The sequence below is a fragment of the Tachysurus vachellii genome, chromosome 22, assembly GCF_030014155.1.
Source record: "Tachysurus vachellii isolate PV-2020 chromosome 22, HZAU_Pvac_v1, whole genome shotgun sequence".
Lineage (NCBI taxonomy): Eukaryota > Metazoa > Chordata > Actinopteri > Siluriformes > Bagridae > Tachysurus > Tachysurus vachellii.
The window spans coordinates 7,924,471-7,950,754 of record NC_083481.1 but is presented as its reverse complement, the minus strand read 5'-3'; the positions used below and the strand labels follow the sequence as shown (position 1 = coordinate 7,950,754).

Below are 26,284 nucleotides of genomic sequence, written 5' to 3'. Positions count from 1 at the left end.
CAGGAGACCTTATTTGTACAGCAAAAAAAAAATCCTCTTAAAATCTAATTTAAATTCTATTCACAGCTTTTAGGGGTGCATCCATGAAACTTATAGTAGGCTGGAAAACACTTTCTTAGTAGAGGACAGAAAAAAGTGTGTGTGTGTGTGTGTGTGTGTGTGTGTAACATAATTCTGTAATATCTGAAGATTATTTTAATCTAGATGGTTAGCTTTATGGACTTTTTTTACATTTGCATCTTTCAAATCCAAAGCACATAACTCCAGGGATATAATCATTGAAAATATACTTGTATCTATGGCTGTAAAACTGATCTGAGTAGAAGAAAAGACAATTAAACAATTACGCATGAATAAGAAATAAGACATTTACAAACTGAATAGCAAGACATTCCAGCGATATCTTAAGGAATGACTATTATATAAGCATTAGGTTTTTTTGTTTCTGGAATCTGTTCTCAAGTTATTCTCATCCGCCCCCTCTCTCTTTCTCTCACACACACATACACACACACACACACAAATAAGAAGCATTATGCATAGCTTACAAATAGTGGACCTGCTTTAAGGGATAAAGCCAAGGGATAAAGCCGTCCCTGAAACATTCCCATTCTGAAGCAACAAGTGGACAAGCACAGTAATTCTCACAGGACGTTTAGTAGGAACAGAGCAGGTAGGACAAATATGACACCTTTCAACTTTATAGCCTTTCTAACACCTAATCATTTTCACAGCTATCAGTTCATGTAATGCCAAGTGGGTTTTTTAGATGCAATATTTATTGAATAATATTAATTTTGCTGTCTGTAAAATGAATCATTCCTATACAAATCTGACTAACTGATTGCATCTAGTCAGTCATGCTCATACTTTATTTAATATGTTTCATTTTTAATTATAGTATACAAATTTATGTAAATTAGATACAGTTTATTTCATTGAATAATCTATCAGAGCTATAACCTTTTATCTTCATACATGCCCATATCTTCATATACTTACAGTACTTGAAACAAACAAACAGTCTCTAAACATCATAAGATAAAAAGAAGGGATCATATGAAACTGTTATTAGCTTCATAACTTCCATCTTTCCTATACAGTTCCATACAAGGGGATTTAATAAAAGAGCTTTTCTGGCGTGTTTTCAAGTGGCCACACACATGATGCTTACAGCATTTAGCTACATGATGAATTTTTCTTTTAATTTAACAAAAACATTTATAGTTTGATTTGCAAAAAACACCAGTATCATAAAGTAACAAAAAAGTAGCCTACTGTATAACACCTTGAACTAAAATAGGGTTAATAAGTTTGATAAGAAGAAAATGATCTTGATATTTTGGCCTCTGGGGGAAAACATTCCACAAAGACATTCTTTATACATCTTTAATAATACCAAAGCCTCTTTTTCTCTTCAGGGTTTTGTCATGCAATCTTTAAACATCGCCTTGAGCATCTGCAGAAGAATTTTAGCTACAGTGTGTATGAGAGTCTCTGTGCTCTACATTCATATTTACAGTATACAACGTGTCCTACAGTCAATCGAGTATTAAAATGTTGAAGAACCCTTTTTCAATAACAAAAACTAAGCAATAACTAAATAATAATTTATCTACTTAAAATATGTGATGAAATTTCCTCAACAACAACAACAATAACATTAACAATAACGTTATTAAACTCATTTGCATAAAAGAAGAAAATTATTATTAGAGTAAATTATTAAAAGAAGATTATTATTGATAATTAATTAAAATGGCAGGTGGTTGGTATACTGACAACATAGATATATTTTCCAGAACTGTTTTGTGTTTAGAGATTTTTTTGGTAACCTTTTAGCAACCTCTAGCAACCTACTGTATATTGCTAAAGAGTTACCTATTAGCAACCTTTTCGTGTATAGTATATATATATATATATATATATATATATATATATATATATATATATATATATATATATATATATATAGATATATGTGTGTGTGTGTGTGTGTGTGTGTGTGTGTGTGTAGTATGTTGATTTTTGTAATAAAATTTACTAAATTGCATTTAGCCCTTAGGTACCAAAGAATGCTGAATGCTGTAAGGCATTTGTTAAAAATATCCTGCAATTAACCAGGTGTTAACTTTTACACAATTGTTTATATTTGTGTGTTGTAAAAATAACATTTCTAAAATTTGATAGGAAAAAAAAAACAATGATTCTGACCACTTTCAGTTTCCGGAATTTGTACACGTAGGTTTGTGATCCTTTTGGCTTCCCAGCATTTTTTATATCATTCCCTCTGTTAGTTGTTAATAACAATCTGTTTAATACTTCTTCATTCCTACTACCTACTAAGCTTATTTTTTATCTGTCAGTTTTTGCAATGACTTGTGAGTATACATCAGTTCAAACTATGGCTTCTATGTCAAGTTTTTTAATAGTTTTTCTTCTACTTCCTGGATCCAAGTGTATTGATTTTTTCAGCTTGATTTCCTGGTTCATGACTATGGATTTACCCTTGACTTTGTATGTCTGTTCCATGCTTCCACCTAACACTCAAATTAATGAATAAATAAAGCAGTGGTTGGAGCCATACTGGCATTTCATGTAAGTTATATGTCTGAGGTTCTACAGCTTATTTGAATACTCAAATATATTTGCATATTATTAGCACTTATTTCTGTGACAACAAAAAATATAGATATTTAATATTATTGAAATATACCCCTGATTGCAAATGTGTATATATACTAAACCTTGCATTCTGACTATGCAGAGTGGCTTAGAGTTTAGCTTGTTTCATTGGGGATTTGGTTCCTGCCTTTATCTTGGACTTTGGAGTTTTTCTCTGGATACTCTAGCTTCCTTCCCCAGTCGAAAGAGTGGAGGCATCTTATCCGAAGTGTATGAATGGGTGTGTGAGTGTGTGTATGTGTTTGTGCCTTGCAATGTGTTGGCACCCTTTTCCTTTGCCTTGTGCCCTGAGTCACCTGGGATAAACTCCAGGTTTCCCGTAACCTTGTGTAGGATAAGCAGTATAGAAAATTGATGGAGTGATGGACATTTTGTGCTTTATATAATTATGTATCTAATGAAATTGAATTGAATTGAATTGAATAGATATCTTTCAACTGAATAGTATGTTACATTTATTATTATTTCTACTTATTATTTATACTCATTATATGCTTAGCAGTTTTAGCTGTAGGCACAAGATGTTGGTGGTGTACATGCTCCAGCATATCTAAAAGTTTTTTTTTCCAAATTTTTAGTAATGAGATGGGGGAGTGGAGTTATTTTCTCAACAAGGAACTAATATGTAAAAATATTTAAAGATTTAATTTGCAAATAATTGCTGTGACTGAAGCATATGCAAAACGTCTTTTTATGTCTAGTAACAAAATATAAAATACTGATTTAAATCTGATCATTTTAATTGTAACAGTTATTTTAATTGTTACAATTGCAACCATTTATACTAATTATACTAATACAATAAATTATTACATCGAAAAAACATACATTGAAAAAACACAGTTTTATGTTACTTCCCCATGACCATGGCAAGTGGCAAAATCATCAATAAATTAAAAATCACATGCCTTATCATGGGCCTGGTGTGTTCTTTGAGGTAATGGTCCTAACCAACTATTATAGCTAATAATGCAATGTCACTAATCAAGAAAGGCTACTAAAGTGGCACAAGCTAAAGATGGCTGTGTAACTGCCTGACTGTTGAGGCCATGGTGTCAAGTGTGTGAACTTACTAAATTAAACCCAGGCACTTATGAAATAGTGGGGCTAATAAGTGCTTTGGCACTAACTGAGCAATCTCTAATGTATTAAAAGAAATGTTGACTTGCTTTAATTTTTAGTAACTGATTAATTTTTTTTTTTTTACAGTTGTTGTTTGAAGCCTGCATCATTCAGGATCTCTCATGGACATGGAGCTACTATATAAATATATCAGGTAATGTGTGATGCATCATATAAAATATGATGAATAATAAATTTGAAAATAATAATAAATTTGACAACAATTTTGCTTTAGACTTTCATTATAAGTGAGTTTTAAGAAGACTAATTTTGAAAAAAAATGCTAAATGTCTTTAGGATCTTTTTAATTATATATATATATATATATATATATATATATATATATATATATATATATATATATATATATATATAAAGCACTCCTCATGAGACATATTTTATTTATTTATTTATATTCTGACATAACTGTCCCTTTAAATGTAGACATGATTGTATCTATGTATAAATTTGTTTTTTCTATGCAGTAAGGATCACCTGTTCTTGTATGCTGTTGGTGCCTTTGTGCTGTTATGGGCTTTGATATGGATGTACCGTGACAGCCTGGCAATCGACAAAATTAATGACAAGTATGTGTTCGTCACCGGCTGTGATTCAGGTTTTGGGAACCTGCTATGTAAACAACTAGACAATTGTGGATTCCATGTGTTGGCTGGTTGCTTGACTGAAAAAGGAGCAGATGACCTAAAGAGAGTGACGGGACCTTATCTGAAGACCTGCATACTGGATGTTACTAGCACAGCTAGTATTCAGAATGCTGTGCAATTGACGAAGAAGGAGGTTGGAGACAGAGGTTGGTCTGTGCCTTTTGTTAATGTACAGTTTGTGTTTGTTAAATACTTGAATGCAGAATCAGCCTACTTGATGAATGTTGTCTTCATGATAGTTGTTATAGTGTTTAAACAGTGTGCTGTTGGTGGTTACGGGAACATTTGTATTACCCATAATGCACTACTAAGGCATGATAGTATTAAGACTGAGAAATAATGAAATTGTGATTTGGTTTAGACATTTAACATAGTCTAAATGATTGATTAATAATATGATGTATAACACTGTAAAAGTGCTAGCTTTTCCATAGGGTCATTGTGGAATATAGTATATTATAGAATGTCATTATTCAGGTGTAATATGTTCATTGCAACGGCAGGTTTGTGGGGGATTGTGAACAATGCAGGGTGCTCCTTGCCCATGGGTCCTTCTGAGTGGATGCAGATCGAGGATTTCCAGAGCACTCTAAAAGTCAACATGACAGGTGTGATTGAGACGACCATGAATTTTCTGCCACTAGTCAAGAAAGCCCATGGACGAATTGTTAATGTGGCTTCAGTACTGGGCAGAGTGGCAGTAAACGGAGGTGGATACTGCATTTCCAAGTTTGCAGTGGAATCCTTTTCCGATTGCCTCAGGTATTTCCAAGTTAACAGTGTAAAATCAAAGGTGAACATATTTTCAGCATCATGTTCTTTATATTTGGCACACAGCAATGTGAAAAAAAAACATTAGCATTAAACCATGAACATCAGTCATTACTGTATCTGCAATCAGAGACCATTAATATGACAGTATTTCAAACCAGATGCTTGAACAGGCATAAATATGTATTTCCATGATTTAAAATTGTGCTAGATCAGCAGCTGAAGGAATACACCAGCATTTTTAACCTAATCTATCACATCTGCAGTATACCTTATGTGTAATTATCATAGGATCCAATTTTAGATTAAGAAAGGAAAGGAAAGGAAAACACTTTTTAATGCAAGTTGTTTAGACACTCATAAATTCTTCAGTCAGTGTCAGCATATTCTGACTGATTGTGCATGAAAACCACAAATTATTTTGGCTCCAGTGTTGGAAAATTGGTTAAAATCACATCAAGATTTATCTTTGGTAAGACTTTTCCTCATATAGCTTATACTCAGAACCTTAATGTTAGAGATTTTAGATTTTTGTAGATTTTAATTGATAAGCCTAGATAGAAACTAGACTTCTATTATTATTTTCTCAATGCTGCTCCAAATACTGAAATTGCTTTATACAGTAATCATACATAGACCAATGATGCAGTAAAATGAGTAGTCTGAAAAACCACTGGAAACCCCCGCAGCCACAATAAGAAGATCCTGAGTTTAAACCATCCTCCATCCCAGTTCATTCTTCCATGTGACACATGGAAAGGGAAAAAAAATAAAAATCCAATATAATGCAATAAAGGATTAAATGGTGTTATGAGTCTATAATAAATACAAACGATGCAATTTTCTGTTTCAGGAGGGACATTCAACATTTTGGAATCAAAGTATGTATAATAGAACCTGGGTTCTTCAAGACCCAGGTGACAAGCCTGGACCAACTGGAACTGGAACTTCATCGCCTGTGGAACCAACTGACGCCTGAAGTGAAAGAAAGCTATGGAGAAAAATATCTGGATAAGTGTAAATATTTCTGATATTATATGTAATATTCCCATGCATCTTAAAATAATGAATAATTTTAAATGACTAACATCTAACTAACCATAGGTTAAGTTTGTAAATGTGCTTACACAGTGTCCATAAAAATTCATGGTTATTTATGGTATATTGTGGAATATATTGAAATGTTTGAGTTCTCTTATATAAATCCAGGTCATGACCGCTTGATGTAGTTTATTCACTAGTTATTCATTAGTCAACTGTTGACAGTAGGATGTTGGGTTGTTTTTAATTTGCATATCATGCATAGTTATGTAATTTGGAATGAGGACAAAAGCGTATAGATTCTAGGCAAATTTATTAGTTTCTTAATTAAACAATTTATGGTAGTATGTAGAATATTGTTAAATATCATAATATGACATTCATACTTGTCTGAAAAAAAGCTGTAATATCTGCTCCACGTTATGGCTTTACTGCGGAATTGGGAATTTTGGAGTGAGGTTTTGGGTGGAAAGGCTTCTGTAGATGTTTGTTTTTGTTGTAAAATAGTCTAATAATTGCCAAGATTAAGCAAATAAACAGAATTAAATCTAAAAATGTTATAAGTAAATAGAGCCTGTGACAAACAAAGGGAGTCAGACAGTGTATCGATGATGTACAGAAACTTTTATGTGTATTGCAAAAATTGATAGAGGGATATAATGATTATAGAGTGAATAATGAACACATGAGGCAATCATAGCAAATCAGAAATGCACGCTCAACAGGGTGAACAAATTCTTCATTAAAGCTGAGAAAAATGACAAAAATATGCAAAATTTATGTGTAGTTTCTGCGATGTAGTAGAGATGGAAATTATGATGAGAACTGGCAACCCTGCATGTATTATCACTTGCTTCCAAATGATCAATTAGTCCATGGTGCTTTGTTAGCCCCTTTGAAGCACTGAACATTTCTTAACCACAAATGGTTTCCTTTTATTTTTCTGCTCTCAATCCAGACATCAACACACAGCGATTGATTATGAATGCCATATGTGATGCTGATTTGAGTAAAGTAACCAACTGCATGGAGCACGCTCTGTCTGCTGCTCACCCAAGGACAAGGTACAGTCCTGGCTGGGATGCCAAACTCCTCTGGATCCCTCTCTCTTACATGCCAGCTTGTATTGTTGACATTGCACTGAGATTTGTGTTGCCACGGCCTGCCAAGAGTGTTTTATAGATCCAAATTTAAATTAACTATATCCAGTGTTCCTTCTCAAAAGGAAGATTTATATGTATTTACATTTTATTTAAGTGATACAAAATACTGTTTATGCCAGTGCATATTTTGTCTGTTTAATTAAGTTGCTATTGGGTGTTACTCTATACTGCAAGTGGCATATGGATTCCTTTAAAATTGCTTTAGCTGCCAGTAAACCACAAACATCTGACCAAATATTTTGTTTATAACCACCTTGTGCCTGTATTCTCACTATAATATTATTGACCGAGCAACAAAAATATTTTAATCAATATTTAATAAATGTCTTTGGAACACTAATGATGTGAATAAACCCATTGTAATTTTATGTTAATAAAGTGAATTTACAAATTTGAGTGTAAATCAATCAAATCTAATGACACAATCTTCTCAACACCTCAAAGGTAAAATTGTCAACTTTCAATTATTGGTTTAACAGTGTATATGGCAGTGTATAACATTTTCATTCAAAACTATTCATCCTGATATACAATTTAGAATCTTTTTTTTTTTTGTCAGATTCCTTTTTAAAATCATATTGCATCAATTACATAAATGCACAACTTAAATAACCTTTTAAGAACTATGTCACATATCCAATGGTTTAACTTTTCTTAATGTTTTATAATGTGAAATAATGTAAATAATGTAAGACTAATAATTTGGCTAGTGAATACTAGTTTAAATGAATATTTCTGCCAAAAATCTACAATTTAACCCAAATATAGTGAATTAGTCTGCACCATTAACATGTTTTGTATTGGACCTTTGGGACTAATGCAAACTGCATGCAAGATTTCGTTGTGGTTTTCCACACTGTATTGAACACTGTGATCAATAAAACAAGACAGAACTACATGCAGATCTTAAAAACATTGGTAATAAGGTTATTCATTAGCACAAGGCAAGGTACCATGGTTTTGACTGAAACTGCTAATAATTAAGGCTTAAATGATTCAAACGGTAATTAAGCTGCACATTATGCTAATTGTACTAGAGAGATCGTAAACAAATCAAAGATCGAGTACAAAAAGAACATATAGATAAGTATTTACTAAATATTTTCTAAATTGACCATGGATCTGCCATTTTTAGCATCACATTCATTCATTATTTGAGACAAAATGCTACATGTTTTTAGGAAGTGAGAAGAAACTGGAGAACCTGAAGGAAACCCACATAGACACGGGGAGATTAAGCACAGAAAGAGGGTAACCTGAGACATAGGTCAAACATGGGACCCTGGAGCAGTGAGGCAACAGTGCCACCGTGCTACCAGGCCACCTATTGAACTAATAAACCAACTATTAATCTAAACCAATCTGTTACTTTAAAATGTCATTACAAATACACCACAGAATGCACTTGGTAAAATGAGAACACAATAAAAAACTGGGATTGTTCAGTTTTATTGAAAACGGTTTCAATTCGTTTTTTAAATCTACTGCTAGATGTTTGATATCTTGAATATACACTGCTCAAAAAAATAAAGGGAACATTTAAACAACACAATGTAACTCCAAGTCAATCACACTTCTGTGAAATCAAACTGCCCACTTATGAAGCAAAAATGATTGACAATCAATTTCACATGCTGTTGTGCAAATGGAATAGACAACAGGTGGAAATTATAGGCAATTAGCAAGACACCCCCCAATAAAGGAGTGGTTCTGCAGGTGGTGACCACAGACCACTTCTCAGTTCCTATGCTTTCTGGCTGAAGTTTTAGTCACTTTTGAATGCTGTCGGTGCTTTCACTATAGTTGTAGCTTGAGATGGAGTCTACAACCCACACAAGTGGCTCAGGTAGTGCAGCTCATCCAGGATGGCACATCATTGCGAGCTGTGGCAAGAAGGTTTGCTGTGTCTGTCAGTGTAGTGTCCAGAGCATGGAGGCACTACCAGGAGACTGGCCAGTACATCAGGAGACGTGGAGGAGGCCGTAGGAGGGCAACAACCCAGCAGCAGGACCGCTACCTCTGCCTTTGTGCAAGGAGGAACAGGAGGTGCACTGCCAGAGCACTGCAAAATTACCTCCAGCAGGCCACATATGTGCATGTGTCTGCTCAAACGGTCAGAAAGGGTGGTATGAGGGCCCGACATCCACAGGTGGGGGTTATGCTTACAGCCCAACACCGGGCAGGACGTTTGGCATTTGCCAGAGAACACCAAGATTGGCAAATTCGCCACTGGCACCCTGTGCTCTTCACAGATGAAAGCAGGTTCACACTGAGCACATGTGACAGACTTGACAGAGTCTGGAGACGCCGTGGAGAACGTTCTGCTGCCTGCAACATCCTCCAGCATGACCGGTTTGGCAGTGTGTCAGTAATGGTGTGGGGTGGCATTTCTTTGGAGGGCCGCACAGCCCTCCATGTGCTTGCCAGCGGTAGCCTGACTGCCATTAGGTACCGAAATGAGATCCTCAGACCCCTTGTGAGACCATATGCCGTTGTGGTTGGCCCTGGGTTCCTCCTAATACAAGATAATGCTAGACCTCATGTGGCTGGAGTGTGTCAGCAGTTGGCATTGATGTGTGTCAGCAGAAGGCATTGATGCTATTCACTGGCCCGCCTGTTCACCAGACCTGAATCCAATTGAGCACATCTGGGACATCATGTCTCACTCCATCCACCAATGCCACGTTGCACCACAGACTGTCCAGGAGATGCTTTAACCCAGGTCTGGGAGGAGATCCCTCAGGAGACCATCCACCACCTCATCAGGAGCATGCCCAGGCGTTGTAGGGAGGTCATACAGGCACGTGGAGGCCACACACACTACTGAGCCTCATTTTGACTTGTTTTAAGGACATTACATCAAAATTGGATCAGCCTATAGTGTGTTTTTCCACTTCAATTTTGAGTGTGACTCCAAATCCAGACCTCCATGGGTTAATAAATGTGTGATTTTGTTTTCAGCACATTCAACTATGTAAAGAACAAAGTATTTAATAAGACTATTTCATTCATTCAGATCTAGGATGTGTTGCTTAAGTGTTCCCTTTATTTTTTTGAGCAGTGTATATTATTTTTATAATTGTACACTTTTCCAGGACTCACTTAAGTGTAAGCAAACTGATTGACTATGTTAACTGCTTTTGTCCAAATAATCAGATTTTCTTCATGCCTAATCTCTTCTACTGGAGCATGTGTGTAGGAGTTTAAACAAATTTGTGCAATCCATGTCAGCTGAAGTGCACACCACCACTCAAGCTTACAGGGAAATAAACAGACTTTTGGACAACACTGTACGCAAAATGTACATGAACTAAGTTTAAATATATTCTAGTAGAACCATTAACAGAAAATATTCATGCAGCAAAAGTAAATATTACTTTGAATGCTTTTAATTACAATAGCTTATTTCTGCTATAAACACTTGCACATGTTATCCAGTCATCTCACAGTAAAATAATGCATGTACAAAACTCACCAATTTGCATTAAACCTGTTTGAATTAAAAATCCCTATTCGACTTGCAAAAGACTGATGTATTATTATGCTTGTTTGCAAAAGGCCCGTCCCTTTAAAATGGTCACCGCTGACTGCATATTGCTCCATACTGACCTGACTATTCACACAGTATTGATTTAATATTACTGCACACGTAATAACCAAACAACTTTGTGGGTAAACATACATGCAGGACCGTCACAGAGAGGCGTTTACACTGCAGGTGAGTCAGACTGTAACAAACAGAACGTAAACTTTACTACAAATGGAAATTGTAAACTGTCTATTCATAAACGTGAAACAAGAGCTGTGCGTATTTACACAGCTGCTGTTGAGTGCCACACGTGCGCTCTAGTCTTCTGCACGAGACTCTTTTGAGAAGTACATAGACTGTTGACAAACTGTGTTTAATCTTCTCTTGCTTGGATGTGGATGATGATGATGTGCCGTTTGAGAACGTTTGGTCGGATTAATGCCAGAATGGTGGAGTTTATTGTGGAAAATGTCGCAAGAAACGGTGCACTGGGCTTGTACAGTGATAGCATGCGACAGGTCTCACAACAGAGCCGGTGTTTGGGTCACAGTGCTTCACAACTTTATCTCAGCAGAGCAACTACTGAAACCCCAGAGGGGTAAGTCAGGACAGTTTATACACAACATTCTGTACAATAACCACATTAAACTCGAACCGCTTACAATGTTACATAAATATTTGCATTTTTATTTCAACGTTTATTAAACTTTGACAGAAATGTGTGCAGTATTCTGAGAAAACCGTACATAATGTCAATATCTGACATTTTCTGCTATATGTACTGTAGTTCTGAATAGTATGCCACAATCTTTCCTTAAATATAATGTGTTTCAGTTTTGTATATTTCTCAACCAGATCATTTTAAAGCTAGGATACCTGGGGGGAATCATTTTATATCATATTAAAGATTTAATTTTAGCTCCAATGAAAGATTCCCCAAACACATATAATACATACATACATCTACATACAATAAATACATAATCTATTTATGGTACTGACATTTTTTATTAGACAATCTGTAACAATGCTGTAACACTAGCTCCAGCACACACTAAAGAAGCAAATGTCAGATACAAAAACACCATCTTTTATGGGGTCAGAATTGTTTCGTTATTCAGAATAAATATACTATGATCCACAAATAAATATAAAGAGTTTCACAAATATTTTTTAAATAAACAAATGCACAATAAGCAAACCGTAAATATATGTTACACATTTCACAAAAAGAAATGAATTTCACAAATAAATAAAATGGGATTTGCAAATAAAAAAAATATTTATAAGTATATATTTAATTGTGGGGGCACGGTGGCTTAGTGGTTAGCACGTTCGCCTCACACCTCTAGGGTCGGGGTTCGATTCCCACATCCACCTTGTGTGTGTGGAGTTTGCATGTTCTCCCCGTGCCTCGGGGATTTCCTCCGGGTACTCCGGTTTCCTCCCCCGGTCCAAAGACATGCATGGTAGGTTGATTGGCATCTCTGGAAAATTGTCCCTAGTGTGTGATTGCGTGAGTGAATGAGTGTGTGTGTGTGCCCTGCGATGGGTTGGCACTCCGTCCAGGGTGTATCCTGCCTTGATGCCCGATGACGCCTGAGATAGGCACAGGCTCTCCGTGACCCGAGGTAGTTCGGATAAGCGGTAGAAGATGAATGAATGAATGAATATTTAATTGTATTTATTTGTGAATGGCTTCCTGCTCATTTGTGAATCGCGTTCTGTGCATTTGTGGATTTGAAACATTTCTAACGTCAAGACGTGCACAAGAATCCACAAATAGGTGGACTCTTGGTGGAATATACTGTACCTCCAACCAATCACGTTCTGATTTACTTGCTCTGAAGCTGTTCTTCAATTTTTTTTCATCCAGTACGATTCTCTTGTTCTATTTTGTGTGCCCTTTCACATGTATTTACAGTCTCATGATTTTTTTTTTACTTTGCATTTTTCTCATACTGATGCTTTCACTTGCACGTACATGACTTAACCCTGTGTGCCATCGTTCTACGTTATATAAAGCATTATGGTCGTGAAGAAATGACATTTTATTCTAATGTATACAAGCTGTATAGAGGAATTATGATACCTTGAATGATGAAACCTAAGAGTTATTGTAAGCATAATGCATCCTGCTTCCTTTAGCTTTTACTTTAATAAAGTCACACAGTACATTTTCAATCAGCAAAATGTAAGCCATGTTTACAGGTGTACAGTGAGTTGACACTGAATGCTGTTTCACATGAAACTTCTGTTTCTGTTTCTGGGCTTTTTATTTTTATTTTTAGTATTTCACATACAGTAGATAATGTCATGATTTCGAGTCATGCGATTGCGAGTAAATCAGAACGTGATTGGTTGGAGGTAGACCGTGCCACGATTGGTCAGCGCCACGAGACCGTTGTCCGATTGGCTGGAGTAGACGGTGGGCGGAGTCCACCTATTTGTGTATTCTTGTGCACGTCTTGATGTTAGAAATGTTTCAAATCCACAAATGCACAGAACGCGATCCACAAATAAATACAATTAAATATATATTTATAATTTTTTTTTTTTTTTGCAAATCCCATTTTATTTATTTGTGAATTTCATTTCTTTTTGTGAAATGTGTAACATATATTTACGGTTTGCTTATTGTGCATTTGTTGATTTAAAAAATATTTGTGAAACTCTTTATATTTATTTGTGGATCATAGTATATTTATTCAGAATAACGAAACAATTCTGACCCCATATCTTTTGGCCATTAAAGTTTTATCTGTGTTTACTCAGAGGTAGGACAGGGGAAGGTCTTTTTTCAGGTCTGGAGGATTTGCTGTTCCACACCATAACTGATGGGCAGGACAGGATCCCCATCTCTCTTTTCATAAGTGTGAGTCAATAATTAAACAGACACTGTCAGCTTTAAAAATACAAAGTTTGAACACACAAAAGATGGTGAGAATTCATCACTCACCTAAAAAGTCCATGATTGCATGAATAAACTTGAATTTTAAGTAATTCATGCAGTGCATTAACTTGTTCTGTATTACATTATATACGCAGCTGCCGTTTAAATAAATACACCTCGATATTCTTATGCGTTAATTGCCATTATTATCAATTATACCTATCACCAAGTTGCTTTTTCTTTTAACAATATATAGTACTCACTTGTGGTCCTATGGTGGCCATTTAATTTGGTGGAAAGAGTAAAGTCTCATAAATATAGATTAGTTACTATATGCCTTTGTACTGTAGCTCAAGACTAAATCATAACAGAATGCAAACAATAAAATCAAATCTGATATAGAAATCTGTATATTAAAGAATTCTGTATAGTGCCATTGGAGCTGTGCAAATCCTGTTTCAATTGTGCTCCAGGCTATTAAAAGCACGGGCCTGCTGACGTCTGATCCCCGTCTGCGGGACTGCATGGACAAACTGCGGCAAGCTGTACGAGAATCTAATGGTGATGTCATGATGGATCGCAATCTGTTTCGCAGGTGTGTGTGTCACTCAAAATACTTCAACTATACACACAGACACACACACACGCACATACACACACACAAAGACACACACACACACCCACACACACATACACACACAAACTAATCCTAGACTACATGAAGGCAGAGGCATTATGATGTTTAAATACAAGTGTGAGAGAATAGAATTAAAATGAACTATTGAATTTTGAATGTTTTCTTTAGGACACCATTTACAAAACATTTTTTGAGGTTGTATACTTTATAAACTATTTAATTTTGCTTAAAACTAAATTATATATATATATATATATATATATATATATATATATATATATATATATATATATATATATATATATATATATATATCAGTGATTTAACTGAATTAACAGAAATACATTTGGTACTAAATTAATTTAAATAGTTTGGAATTTTAAAAAGAAATTAATTTAAAAAGTTGTTGATATGTTGTTTTTTGTTTGTAAGGCTGTTGTATATTTAACAACTGATTGGCCAGATGTTCACAAGCACAACACTGTACTAAAAAGGATTTAAATGGACATTAGATGTCCACTTTAACTGTTTCTTGTAATATGAATAACACCTCAAATGTCAGACTGCTGTCTAGACAAGATAGACTCTCCTAGTCTATCCAGTCTATCAATTTATTTTATAGCTATTTTAATCATTGTATATGCAACGTTGTCAACGTTCATATATAAGTTCTAACTAAAACAACTCAACTCATAACTCTTTGGACTCTTTATCAGGTGTGTCGGTGGAAACATTGTCTTGCTCTCCCAAGCTTTCCGAAAGAAATTTATCATTCCCGAGTTTGAGGCGTTTGTTAGTATCATAAATCAGATCTATAACAGAGCTAAACAGCAGCACGAAGGTCAAGTGAGTAATTATATTCCTCATAAAATTATGTATTTCTGTATCATTACTTATACTTTTGCTAAATTATACTATTGCTCAGTATATATATATATTAAATCAGTATATATATATATATATATATATATATATATATATATATATATATATATATATATATATATATATTAAATGTAAGTTTTTGTCTGTCAGGTAGCAGACTATATTCCACACCTCGCCAAGTTCAGTCCCAGTCTTTGGGGAATTTCACTGTGCACAGTTGATGGTCAGAGGTAAAAAGTAGAATTTGTTATTGCACTAAAAATTAATTGTTGAACCACTATTGCTAAATGCCAAATATTACACATCTGCCATTTTTTATGAATTGTGAATTGTGTCTCCTTAAAAGGCACTCAACAGGTGACACCAAGGTGCCATTTTGCCTGCAGTCATGTGTGAAGCCACTGGAATATGCCGTTGCTGTACATGAGCATGGAACTGATCACGTGCACCATTATGTAGGGAAAGAGCCCAGTGGGCTAAAGTTCAACATGCTCTCCCTTGATGACGGTGGTGGGCATGAGATCAATACTACATCTGTTTTAAAAATAACAAAATATTCCTCCACAATTGAGTTAACATTACTTACAAGTGAAGCTATTGGTGAACTTTTAACATTCTTTAGATGATTATGATTATTGCCTTATGCTTACTGGGTACATGAGTATTTTTGGGTGGATATGTCTTCACGTAGTCTAATAACTTGCATTACGTCTAGTGAACCTTCACCTGCATAATATCTGGGCAAAATTTAGATTCAGGATAATTCTCATGCAAGCCTTTTCTAATTTTGGGCAGAATGACCTATCTGTGTTTGGGGAGCCCTTGAACACTCAGCTGTTCTGCATAGTGGCCTTGAGAAGAGCAGTGTGTGCTTTTTCTACAAATGAAGAAAAAAAAATCTATATTAAAGAAATTTGTAGGAATTTGTTTCAAAATTGGTAAATGTTTGTCTATGTGTAACAAGAGCACACACTGCTCTTCTCAAGGCCACTATGCAGAACAGAATCATTTATTATTTATCAGGAATATTCCCACCAAAACTTTATTTTATGTTTTATATAATATATATATATATATATATATATATATATATATATATGCATTTTTTTTTCTTTTGCATACTCAACTATGAGTGGTGCTTGTATTTTATGATTAAATCATTTAAAGCATTTTTGTCACATGCTTATTACTTACAGTACACACATTTTCCATTCAAACTTTCAGCTCCTTGCCACAGTCACAGTTTTTGTTCTTTGACAAATCTGTACATTCATATTTGTTCCCATTAATCAAAGAAAACATGTTTGAACATGTTATGACTTCCTTCCTTGGTTATATTATTGCTATGTATGATTTTTTTCTATATCTATAACCCAGCACAACTGCTATAAACAAAATAATCTGTGGGGGTTCCAGTGAGCAGTTCAAGGTTACGTGTCAGTTTTTAGAAAGCTTGATAATTGTTGTTTGGTTTTAAAATGGTATATTTGTTTTCCAGATAAACCTCACAATCCCATGGTGAATGCAGGAGCAATTGTAATCAGCTCTCTTATCAAGGTAAACACATATTCTTTATGCTTTGACTGGAGCTAGTTTACGTCACAAAGGTGAGTCACTGACCCCACAATCAAAGATGTCTCTGCTCTGACTGATAACCCGAACCTGGTGGGATGTAAATATGGGCATCTGGCCCATGAATTAAAGGGGAGACATTGATAATATGTCAAGGCCTGTTTAAAAAAAAAAAATCCAAAACATGGCATCTATGTGTCCCTGTTCCGCTCAGTAAAATATCTATCATCAGTAGAATACAAGCAAAGGAGATATATATTATCAGTATGAGTGATGATATTGCAATGACCCATCCAGGTTTATTTCAGGATTCACTTTAACTCTGTCATGTTCAAATATGATTGTCTTTTAAATATGATTGACTTTTTTTTTTTTTATATACATATTCAGCCTGGGGCCAACAAAGCAGAAAAATTTGACTATGTAAGTAAGTGGGCAGGCAATAGTACAAAGTTAATCAAAGAATAAAATAAACAGAATCATGTTCTTCTTTCATATACAGCATATAAATGTTAATGTAATGTTAGTAATTTAGGTGATTAAATATAAAAAATGGGACCTTAACTGTGAATGAATGTGAATTTTTTTCCCTGTTATGCATTTTTAAATATAAAAATGTGAAAATGTTTCAAACAGCCTGCATATAAGTGTTCTTATTGTTATTTTTGTGAAATAATTTTTGTAACAAATAGCCTGTTTTTTTTTTTCCCCAGGTGATGGACTTTGTGAAAAAAATGGCAGGCGAGGAATATGTGGGCTTCAGTAATGCCACGTGAGTCCTTAACATTTACCGTACATTGTTGCCTTTAATTGGCTTTATGTTTTTGCCATTGATTTTGTGTAAAGCAATTTCTGTTTGTAGGTTTCAGTCAGAAAAGGAGACAGGAGACAGAAACTATGCAATAGGCTACTACCTGAAAGAGAAAAAGGTTTCTTCTGTAATTGCGTTTCAAACTTTTTTTTTTAAACTTCTCAACAGAATGAACAAAACAATTATTGGTTACCTGTTTGTGTTTTGCAGTGTTTTCCTCATGGGGCTGATATGAGTGATGCCCTAGACTTTTACTTTCAGGTAAACATAACAAAAAATTTTACAGTTGTGCTCAAATGTTTGCATATCTTGGAAAAATTTGCAAAATTTGTACCTTTTTTTAATTCTTATTTTTTTTTAAAGAAAACATGAGTGAGAAGGCAAACATGTGAATATTATTTCTAATAGGACTCAAGTGAATATGTAAGGCATAACAGAATGGCACAATCATCAAACAAAAAAGAAACTAAGAAATAATCCGTGTTCGAATGTCTGCATACCTTTAGCTCTTATATTGTGTATTGCATCCTTTAGCATAAATGATGGCATGCAGTCTTTTGTAATAATTGTGCATGAGGTCCTTAATTCTCTCAGGTGGTATAGCTGCCCATCCTTCTTGCTAAAATGCCCTCAGTTCCTGTAAATTTCTAGGCTTGCACGTTTGAGATCTCCCCATGTGGCTCAATGGTATTGAGGACAGGAGACTGTGATGGCCTCCAGAACCTTCATCTTTTTCTGCTGCAGCCATTGGAGGGCCAACCTTGCTGTGTGCTTTGGATCAATGTCATGTTGGAACATCCAAGAGCGTCCCATGTGCATCTTTGGTGCTGTAAAATTCAAATGCCAGTATTTTCTGATAACATGCTGCATTCATTTATTGGCATCAATTTTTACTAACTTCCATCAGCCCCTGGAGCCACAAAACATAGATCCACAACCATGCTTTACAGTGGGGGTGGCGTAGTGTTCACCTAAGGCCTTGTTGACTCCTCTCCAAACATAGAGTTTATGGTTGTGACTATAAAGTTCAATCTTGTGTCATCACTCCAAATGACTGCTTCAGAAGCTGTGAGGCTCGTCCAGGTGCTGTCTGGTGTACTGAAGGCGGGTCTTTTTGTGGCATGGGCACAGTAATGGCTTTCTCCTGGCAACTTGACCATTCAGGTCATTTCTGTTCAAGTATCTAATTATGTTGCTAGTTGAAACAACAACAACAACAACAACAACAACACTTTTTTCCAGAGCAGGCTGTATTTCTCTCCAAGTTGTTTGTGGGTTTTCTTTGCATCCCGAACAATTCCTCCTGGCAGTGTGGATGAAATCTTTCTTGGTCTACTTGACCATAGCTTAGTATCAATAGAACCCCTCTTTATCAGAGTTTGAACAGTACTGACAGGCATTTTAAAGTAACCCAATGGGTTGATCATATGATTATAATCAATTCATATGAATGACATAGGCTTTCTGTCTTTACAATAGGCTTAATTATCATATTGCGTCACCTTTATTATAAATGCTTGTGGTCTGAAATGCTCAATCCAGCCCATTAAGTACTAAAAACCATGTCATTACTAAAAACCGCACAATGTCATAGAGATCACACATTTTCCTCCTGTTTGATTTGAACATTAACTGAAGCTCTTGACCTGTATCTTGATGTTTTCATGTTTCGCACTACTGCCACAGGATTTACTGATTAGATAAATACATAAATTGGGATTATAGATGTTCCTATTAAAGTGGATGGTGAGTGGATATATTTGTCTTACAAATGATATTAGCACTGTCTGTGTCCTGTCGTAGGCTTGATTGCCTTAGCCAAGTGTGCAAGTGTGCATGCATAGAATAATGCAATAATAATTTTCTGTCGCATTAATATCTGAGAGGAGAGAGTTAATAAGTCCTTAAATACTTATGATCTTTGGTTTAACACTTGTTTAATATGTTTCCTTATCAAATTAATAATCGTTTATTTATGATCTGAGAGTTTAACAGCTTGTATTGATAGACACTTCTAAATTGTAAGGAATGGGTATTACAATGTTGATTTACTTTGCGAAAACATTTATGGTGGAAATAAGTTAGAAAGTTCTTTGATTTATTTCCCCTCAGCTGTGCTCTATCGAGGTGACATGCGAGTCAGGCAGTGTGATGGCAGCCACACTGGCCAACGGAGGAATCTGTCCCATCACAGGCAAGCGAGTACTGAGCTCTGAGGCTGTGAGGAATACACTCAGCCTCATGCACTCATGCGGCATGTATGACTACTCTGGCCACTTTGCCTTTCATGTAAGTGTAGGTGTATGCTGATATGAACATAAACATCCAACCAGAAAGATCTTGAGAGTTTATTATAAAAGGAAAAGGTGCTGTTATAAATAAAACTTTTATACTTTTAATCTTTTATTCTGTATATTCTGTATATTAGATGTGCATATGAATGAAAATATAAAATATAAATGTGTGAGCTTTGTTCTTTTTGTGTCAGGTGGGATTGCCTGCTAAGTCAGGGGTGTCAGGAGCTGTGCTCTTAGTGGTGCCCAATGTGATGGGGGTCATGTGCTGGTCACCACCTTTGGACAGACTGGGGAACAGTGTACGAGGCATCAGCTTCTGTCAGGTCAGCTAAAATTCTCCTAAACATAGACTGCAGTCCATTCTTAAATACTTGTAATAACACCCTTCTTCCTCTGAACGATCCAAACAAGAAAACAAATCACAATTTAATAGGAACAAATGGACTTTTCTTGATTCTGCCACCAGTTTTATTTAGAGGTATACAAATGCAAATGCTTTTTTTTTAAACATACATAATATTAAACACACTGGCAGACAAATGATTTTAAACATATATGGAGTTTATTCTCTATAGTTTAATCACTATTATTGAACAGACCTAACAAAGTACTAAAAAATAGTAATTAAATAAAGAAACCTATAACTGATCGTATCTAGATTCTAATTGGACTATAAAAATGAATGGTTTATTAAAAACATGCAGGAGTTTAATCCCTTTAAACGTATAGCTAAAAGATGCATACAGTGCTAGTATTACTGTAAAACACACTGTGGTATGCTACAAGTGCTCCATTAAAGTGCTAAATGGTTCCAATAAAACAGACACATCCAACATTTCTCAATTGACTAAACATTTTAGACTATAGAAATTTTTTTTTTATATAAAAATTTTTTTTTTTTGTATCTAGGTTTTTACTGCAAAAATTAAAAGGGTTAAAAAGTGTCAATTAGTTGCCCTCATAAATGATCATTTTTCGGTCCCTCTGAAGTAAATGCTTTTCATCACCATAGGTGGTTCTCCTTTGACTTTCTGTGTGTAGAACAGACATATAACTTTAGAATGTTCTGCAGTGATAAATATATCTGTATTGATATGCTCTTTATTCATTATAATGCATATAATCAATATCTGATATCTGATAAAATACAAAAGATGTTTTATTTTTTTAAACAAGCCGTTCACTTACAGTATACTGACCTGGAGTTTCAAATGCATGTAAGGAATCATTGAATGTCTTATTTTTAATATGACATTTTTTAGTTATTACATCATTTATCATTTGACATTAAGCATATTCACTCTTTCAGCTGAAGATCATAAGACATTAGATTTGATATACTGCATAAACATTTTCTGTACTCAGGAACTGGTGTCCCACTTCAACTTCCACAATTATGACAATCTGAGACACTTTGTTAAGAAACAGGATCCACGTCGACAGTCTGGTGATGAAAGGGTGAGAGCAAATATTAAAAGCTGTTGTAGTTTTGTGAAGTCCTATGAATTTAATTGTGCTTCTTGTCCAGCAGATGGCGCTGCAGCTCTCATTTTACAGCTTTACCGTTACCATATATATTACATTTACATTTACAGCATTTAGCAGACACTCTTATCCAGAGTGACTTACATTGTCTTATTTCAGTTTATACACCTGAGCAATTGAGGGTTAAGGGCCTTGCTCAGGGGCCCTGCAGTGGCAACTTGACCACTTGAGCTACCACATCCCATATATACAGTCTACAGTATATATAGCACAATATATTTTCTAGACAGAGAAGAGGATTCTGATAGCAAACGAGAGTGCAAATAATAAATTGTGGGAATAGTTTTGCTGTTAACATTATTCATTATTTATATCATTTCTATTTCTGTTATATACATCATACTGTATTTGAATATATATTTTTTTATAAAATTAAATACAAGCAGGGACACCATAAGAGCACAGAAATCCCTGAGTGGTTTAAAGGGTTCAGAGCTTGATACAGGCTATGGAACATATGTCTTAAGACTGTTATATTGGATTGGGAACAGGGACTCGATGTAACAGGGAACAGGGACTTTTCTCAGAGGCCTCAGGATTTTTAGCTTCATCCTTGGATAAAAGCGCATAACATTTTGTTTTGGGAAAATTGTTTGGGGGTTATTTTGACCCCAATAGAACAAAAGGATTAACCTTTTCAGACCTGCTTTGAAATTGCACAAGTTGCAGCAGACTATATTGTCATGACACCAACTAGATTGAATTCCTGCCAATCAGAAGACTGTAATGCCATAACCCGAGCTGATAAAATGCACCTGATCCAACCTATCAGCCACTCATATGATAAAGAAGGATTTTGTATGTTTAGCTGTAGCCCCTTGCTATCTTTGGCCAGCCTTCACATTCTGTCTTAGTGACCTTCTCTAATGAAACTACATACTATACTATTGTTTTCTTCTTAAAATGATCTCAACACAAAAAGAGGATTATATATGTATATATATATATATATATATATATATGTATATGTATATATATATATATATATATATATATATATATATATATATATATATATATATATATATATATATAAAACAGCATATCTGTGCAGCATGGCAGCAACTACAACATCTTGCTTTTATTGTCTTTGGTAGAGTAGATGAGATTTAGTCTAGCTTCACTAGTGTTTTCTTTTACTTAATATCTAATTCCAACCTGTACAATATAATAATAGTTTATCCTTTGGCAATTCAGTTAGAAAAAAATACATACATAAAGTTTCTTTCTGCACTTCAGTCAAAATGGTTTAAGTATTTTTTTGTATTTCTTTTTTTCATCTGCTGGACATACTGTAAACACCACTGCATTACGTGTACTGTAGTTGAATCATTTTGTAATCTTCATACAGTCATTAAAGTTATTTTATTTGTAAATCTCAATCTGTAAAACTATTTCACACACACACACACACACACACACACACACACACACACACACACACACACACATCTAAATATGTATATACATCTCTGTGTTTTACTGACAATCTTTAGAACAAGTCTGTGGTCAACCTCATGTTTGCGGCTCATAGTGGTGATGTTTCTGCCCTCAGGAGGTAATTTACTATAAATGTAATTGAACTGAATTGGATTCCTTCATGTTCTCTATTTCATTGTGTATGTCTCTTCTTTCAGGTTTGCATTATCATCTATGGATTTGGACCAGAAGGACTATGACCATCGTACAGCGCTTCATGTTGCTGCGGCAGAAGGTATACAATTAACTGATAGCTGTTACATGTCTGTATTTCTAAATAGGTTGCTAAGAGTAAATAATATCATTTCCATTGTTTTTGTCTTGTTTTTTTATTTCAGGCCATGTGGAGGTTGTGCGGTTTTTAACACAAACATGCAAAGTGAACCCCTTTGTGAAGGACAGGTCAGAGAGTTATTAAAAAAATGATTGAATTCTTATTCATGTCGTTCAAGTCACCAGAGAGCTTTGTATAATGAATGAAGTGATTAGACACGAGGTGGTAAAAGTTCAGCAGAGCTTAACTTTTGTGCTGATTAGTTTGTCCACTGTATTGGGTTAAGTGTGCAATTCACATAATACACGCTGTACCTAATTGAATGTTAGTAGCTAATAACTCATCATCTAATAATTGTGTTTTTGTGTGTCCAGGTGGGGAAACATTCCCCTGAATGATGCACTACAGGCTGGTCATGACAGCATCGTGAAGATTCTGCAGAACTATCAGCATGCCTGTGAGGTTATCGCAGAAACAAACAAAACTGACTCTGCTGCATGGCAGTAAATGACTGCCATGCAGCAGATATATATATGAGACGTTTAACATTATATTTGACAGCAGAGATGCTTATCTCACATAACAGATCAGAAGAGGTAAAAGATCTCTAATCTGCTGTTTTAGTTCATTGACACCATTGTGCTGAAGTCACAAAGTGTGCGTTTAATCATGCTGCTGCTTGGGGTTATGGTAATGGATTGTGTGAGGAACTCTGATTAGTTGTACACAGCATGTATGCAAACATACGTCTGACCATACTGGGCTGTGACAATACACTAATGTACTGCAAGGAAATCTATAATAATTCTGCTAATTAATGTTATATTATGCCACTGTAAGTGTCGCATAACCCATAAAATATCACACGCACAACAAACATACAGAACATTTAACAATTTCATTATTGTTCTATATTCTTTAAGATATTTCTGTGTAGATTGAAGCTTAAATGTTCAACGTAGTCTCTTTATAGCTGTTCTGACAAACAGAGCAGCTCCATGAAGTCACATCGACAGTCTGATTTTCTTTCCAGTTAGGCTTAATCAGTATCTTGAAAGCAAATGTCACGTTTTGGTGTCAGATAAAATGGCTGTGTGTGCTGCATTCTTTATAGCACTAAAGATGGCGGGAGCATGTTTTTTTTTTTCCCCCACAGTGTCACTCAGTGCCCTAGTGCATGTTGTTGTTATGCTACATTAAAATTAGGTTCTTCACACTTTTAGTAAGAAGTAACGCATAAGAAAATATGTAGTACAGTAGACAAACAAGTGAAGATACTGATATATACGCGATGACAAATATAAAGCTTTATTTCTGTATAAACTGGCATTCATGACATACAGAACAAGTCATGTATTATTGAACAGACTGATTAAGAAGCAAGTTTTAATTCAGCAGCTGACCTTCTGTAATGGTGACTCGGTAAGTAAAGGTCCTGACACATCATGGCAGACGTCACCTGTAGTTCTGGCATCGTTTCTTGTGCTTTTTGGCTGATTGAGCATGTTGAATTGCTGTCAGAGGGCAGTGTTTACTGACTGGTCGTTCAGCCGAGTGAAACAGTGCAGGAAAATATATATGAAGTGAACACAGCAAAGAAATACGCTGAAAAGGGATATAGGTTATCTAACTTTTCACCTGTTCTTAATCTTTTTTTTGTTTGGAAAATGGTCAAATCATTTGTTTAGTTACATCTTGAATACTGATTGTGTATAAACATAATGAGTGTCTGGACTGTAAATGCTGAGCAAGCCTATTGAACCCTTATTATGGCAAAAATTAAAGATCTAATTGACTTCGTTATAAGGACTATATGGCAGGAGTGTCGGTCACAAAGATGGCTCAGCTGGCTGTGTTTCATTAGGAACAGGAAATGTATTCCTCCATTATCATCTATGGGAAAGACATCTGTAACTTACTGTAAGGAAAACATACAATAACAACAGTGCTTAAGATATTGAAGTGACTGGTACGGAATGTCAATTTAGGACATGATACTTTGCTTTGTCAGTCATTTGTATGTGTCATTGCCCTAAGGTTGTGTCAGGAAGGTTGTGAGTTTACATCCCCAGACTGTCAGAGTATCATTTGTAAGCCAGATGGAATAAAAGCATCTGTCAGATAAATGAACGCCAGATTAGCTTTAGGGAAAAAAGCTGCAGTAGTGACTGAACCTTGTTAGATCTCATTTTACTGTTCTGATATTGCTACCCTATTATAATTTATTTCTTTAGTTTTTCTGCCTTAAAATGGATTGTAAATCTCTGTTCTGTATAGTAATGTATATATTTGGGCTAAGGGCATTGTTAAGTTGATTTCAACAATCTTTACATTTGAAAATTATATAGACTGTGACGTAAAACATATTTAATCAAAGTCTTTTTATTTCTATAGAAATGACTGGTCATAGATTGGGACACACACATTTATATGTGCTATGCATATTTCTGTAATAGTTTCTCCACTTTAAATGTAAGCCATTGAGATGAATATAACAAAACAAGATTTCTAATTAGTATTTGTTGTTTTAGTGCTTCTTTGGCTTCATGTATGAAAACGAGATTTTGTAAGAAAAATGCTGTACAATAAAATGTGTCAATTTGAAAATGTGATGTTTAATGTTAGACTTACAAATTAATATAAACTGTTTATTTTATTTATTTTATTTTTTTGTTTTTAATTGAGGGGGGCACGGTGGATTAGTGGTTAGCACGTTCGCCTCACACCTCCAGGGTCGGGGTTTGATTCCCGCCTCCACCTTGTGTGTGTGGAGTTTGCATGTTCTCCCCGTGCCTCAGGGGTTTCCTCCGGGTACTCCGGTTTCCTCCCCGGTCCAAAGACATGCATGGTAGGTTGATTGGCATCTCTGGAAAATTGTCCCTAGTGTGTGATTGCGTGAGTGAATGAGTGTGTGT

At 35.1% G+C, this 26,284-nt stretch overlaps 2 protein-coding genes across 3 annotated transcripts; both read left to right on the top strand.

Annotated features, from left to right (window-relative positions):
- The first annotated feature begins 2,362 nt into the window (after positions 1–2,362).
- rdh5 (retinol dehydrogenase 5 (11-cis/9-cis)) lies at positions 2,363–7,827 on the top strand. 2 transcript variants are annotated; one of them, XM_060858596.1, is made up of 6 exons: positions 2,363–2,381; positions 3,895–3,961; positions 4,293–4,618; positions 4,976–5,234; positions 6,097–6,260; positions 7,243–7,827. In XM_060858596.1, exons 2-6 carry the CDS (start codon positions 3,930–3,932, stop codon positions 7,464–7,466), a joined length of 1,005 nt encoding a protein of 334 aa, XP_060714579.1. In that variant the 5' UTR covers positions 2,363–2,381; positions 3,895–3,929; the 3' UTR covers positions 7,467–7,827. The 2 variants fall into 2 exon arrangements, with proteins under 2 accessions (XP_060714579.1, XP_060714577.1); XM_060858594.1 differs by lacking the exon at positions 2,363–2,381 and adding an exon at positions 2,435–2,598.
- Positions 7,828–11,141: 3,314 nt separating this feature from the next.
- Positions 11,142–25,288, top strand: gls2b (glutaminase 2b (liver, mitochondrial)). Its single transcript, XM_060858278.1, has 18 exons — positions 11,142–11,574; positions 13,752–13,851; positions 14,343–14,464; positions 15,223–15,352; positions 15,542–15,621; positions 15,738–15,901; positions 16,890–16,948; positions 17,354–17,386; positions 17,677–17,735; positions 17,826–17,892; positions 17,985–18,035; positions 19,887–20,063; positions 20,263–20,394; positions 21,437–21,529; positions 23,113–23,174; positions 23,254–23,330; positions 23,434–23,497; positions 23,744–25,288. The coding sequence occupies exons 1-18, from the start codon at positions 11,369–11,371 to the stop codon at positions 23,874–23,876; spliced, it is 1,809 nt and encodes a 602-aa protein (XP_060714261.1). The 5' UTR covers positions 11,142–11,368; the 3' UTR covers positions 23,877–25,288.
- The last annotated feature ends 996 nt before the right edge of the window (positions 25,289–26,284 follow it).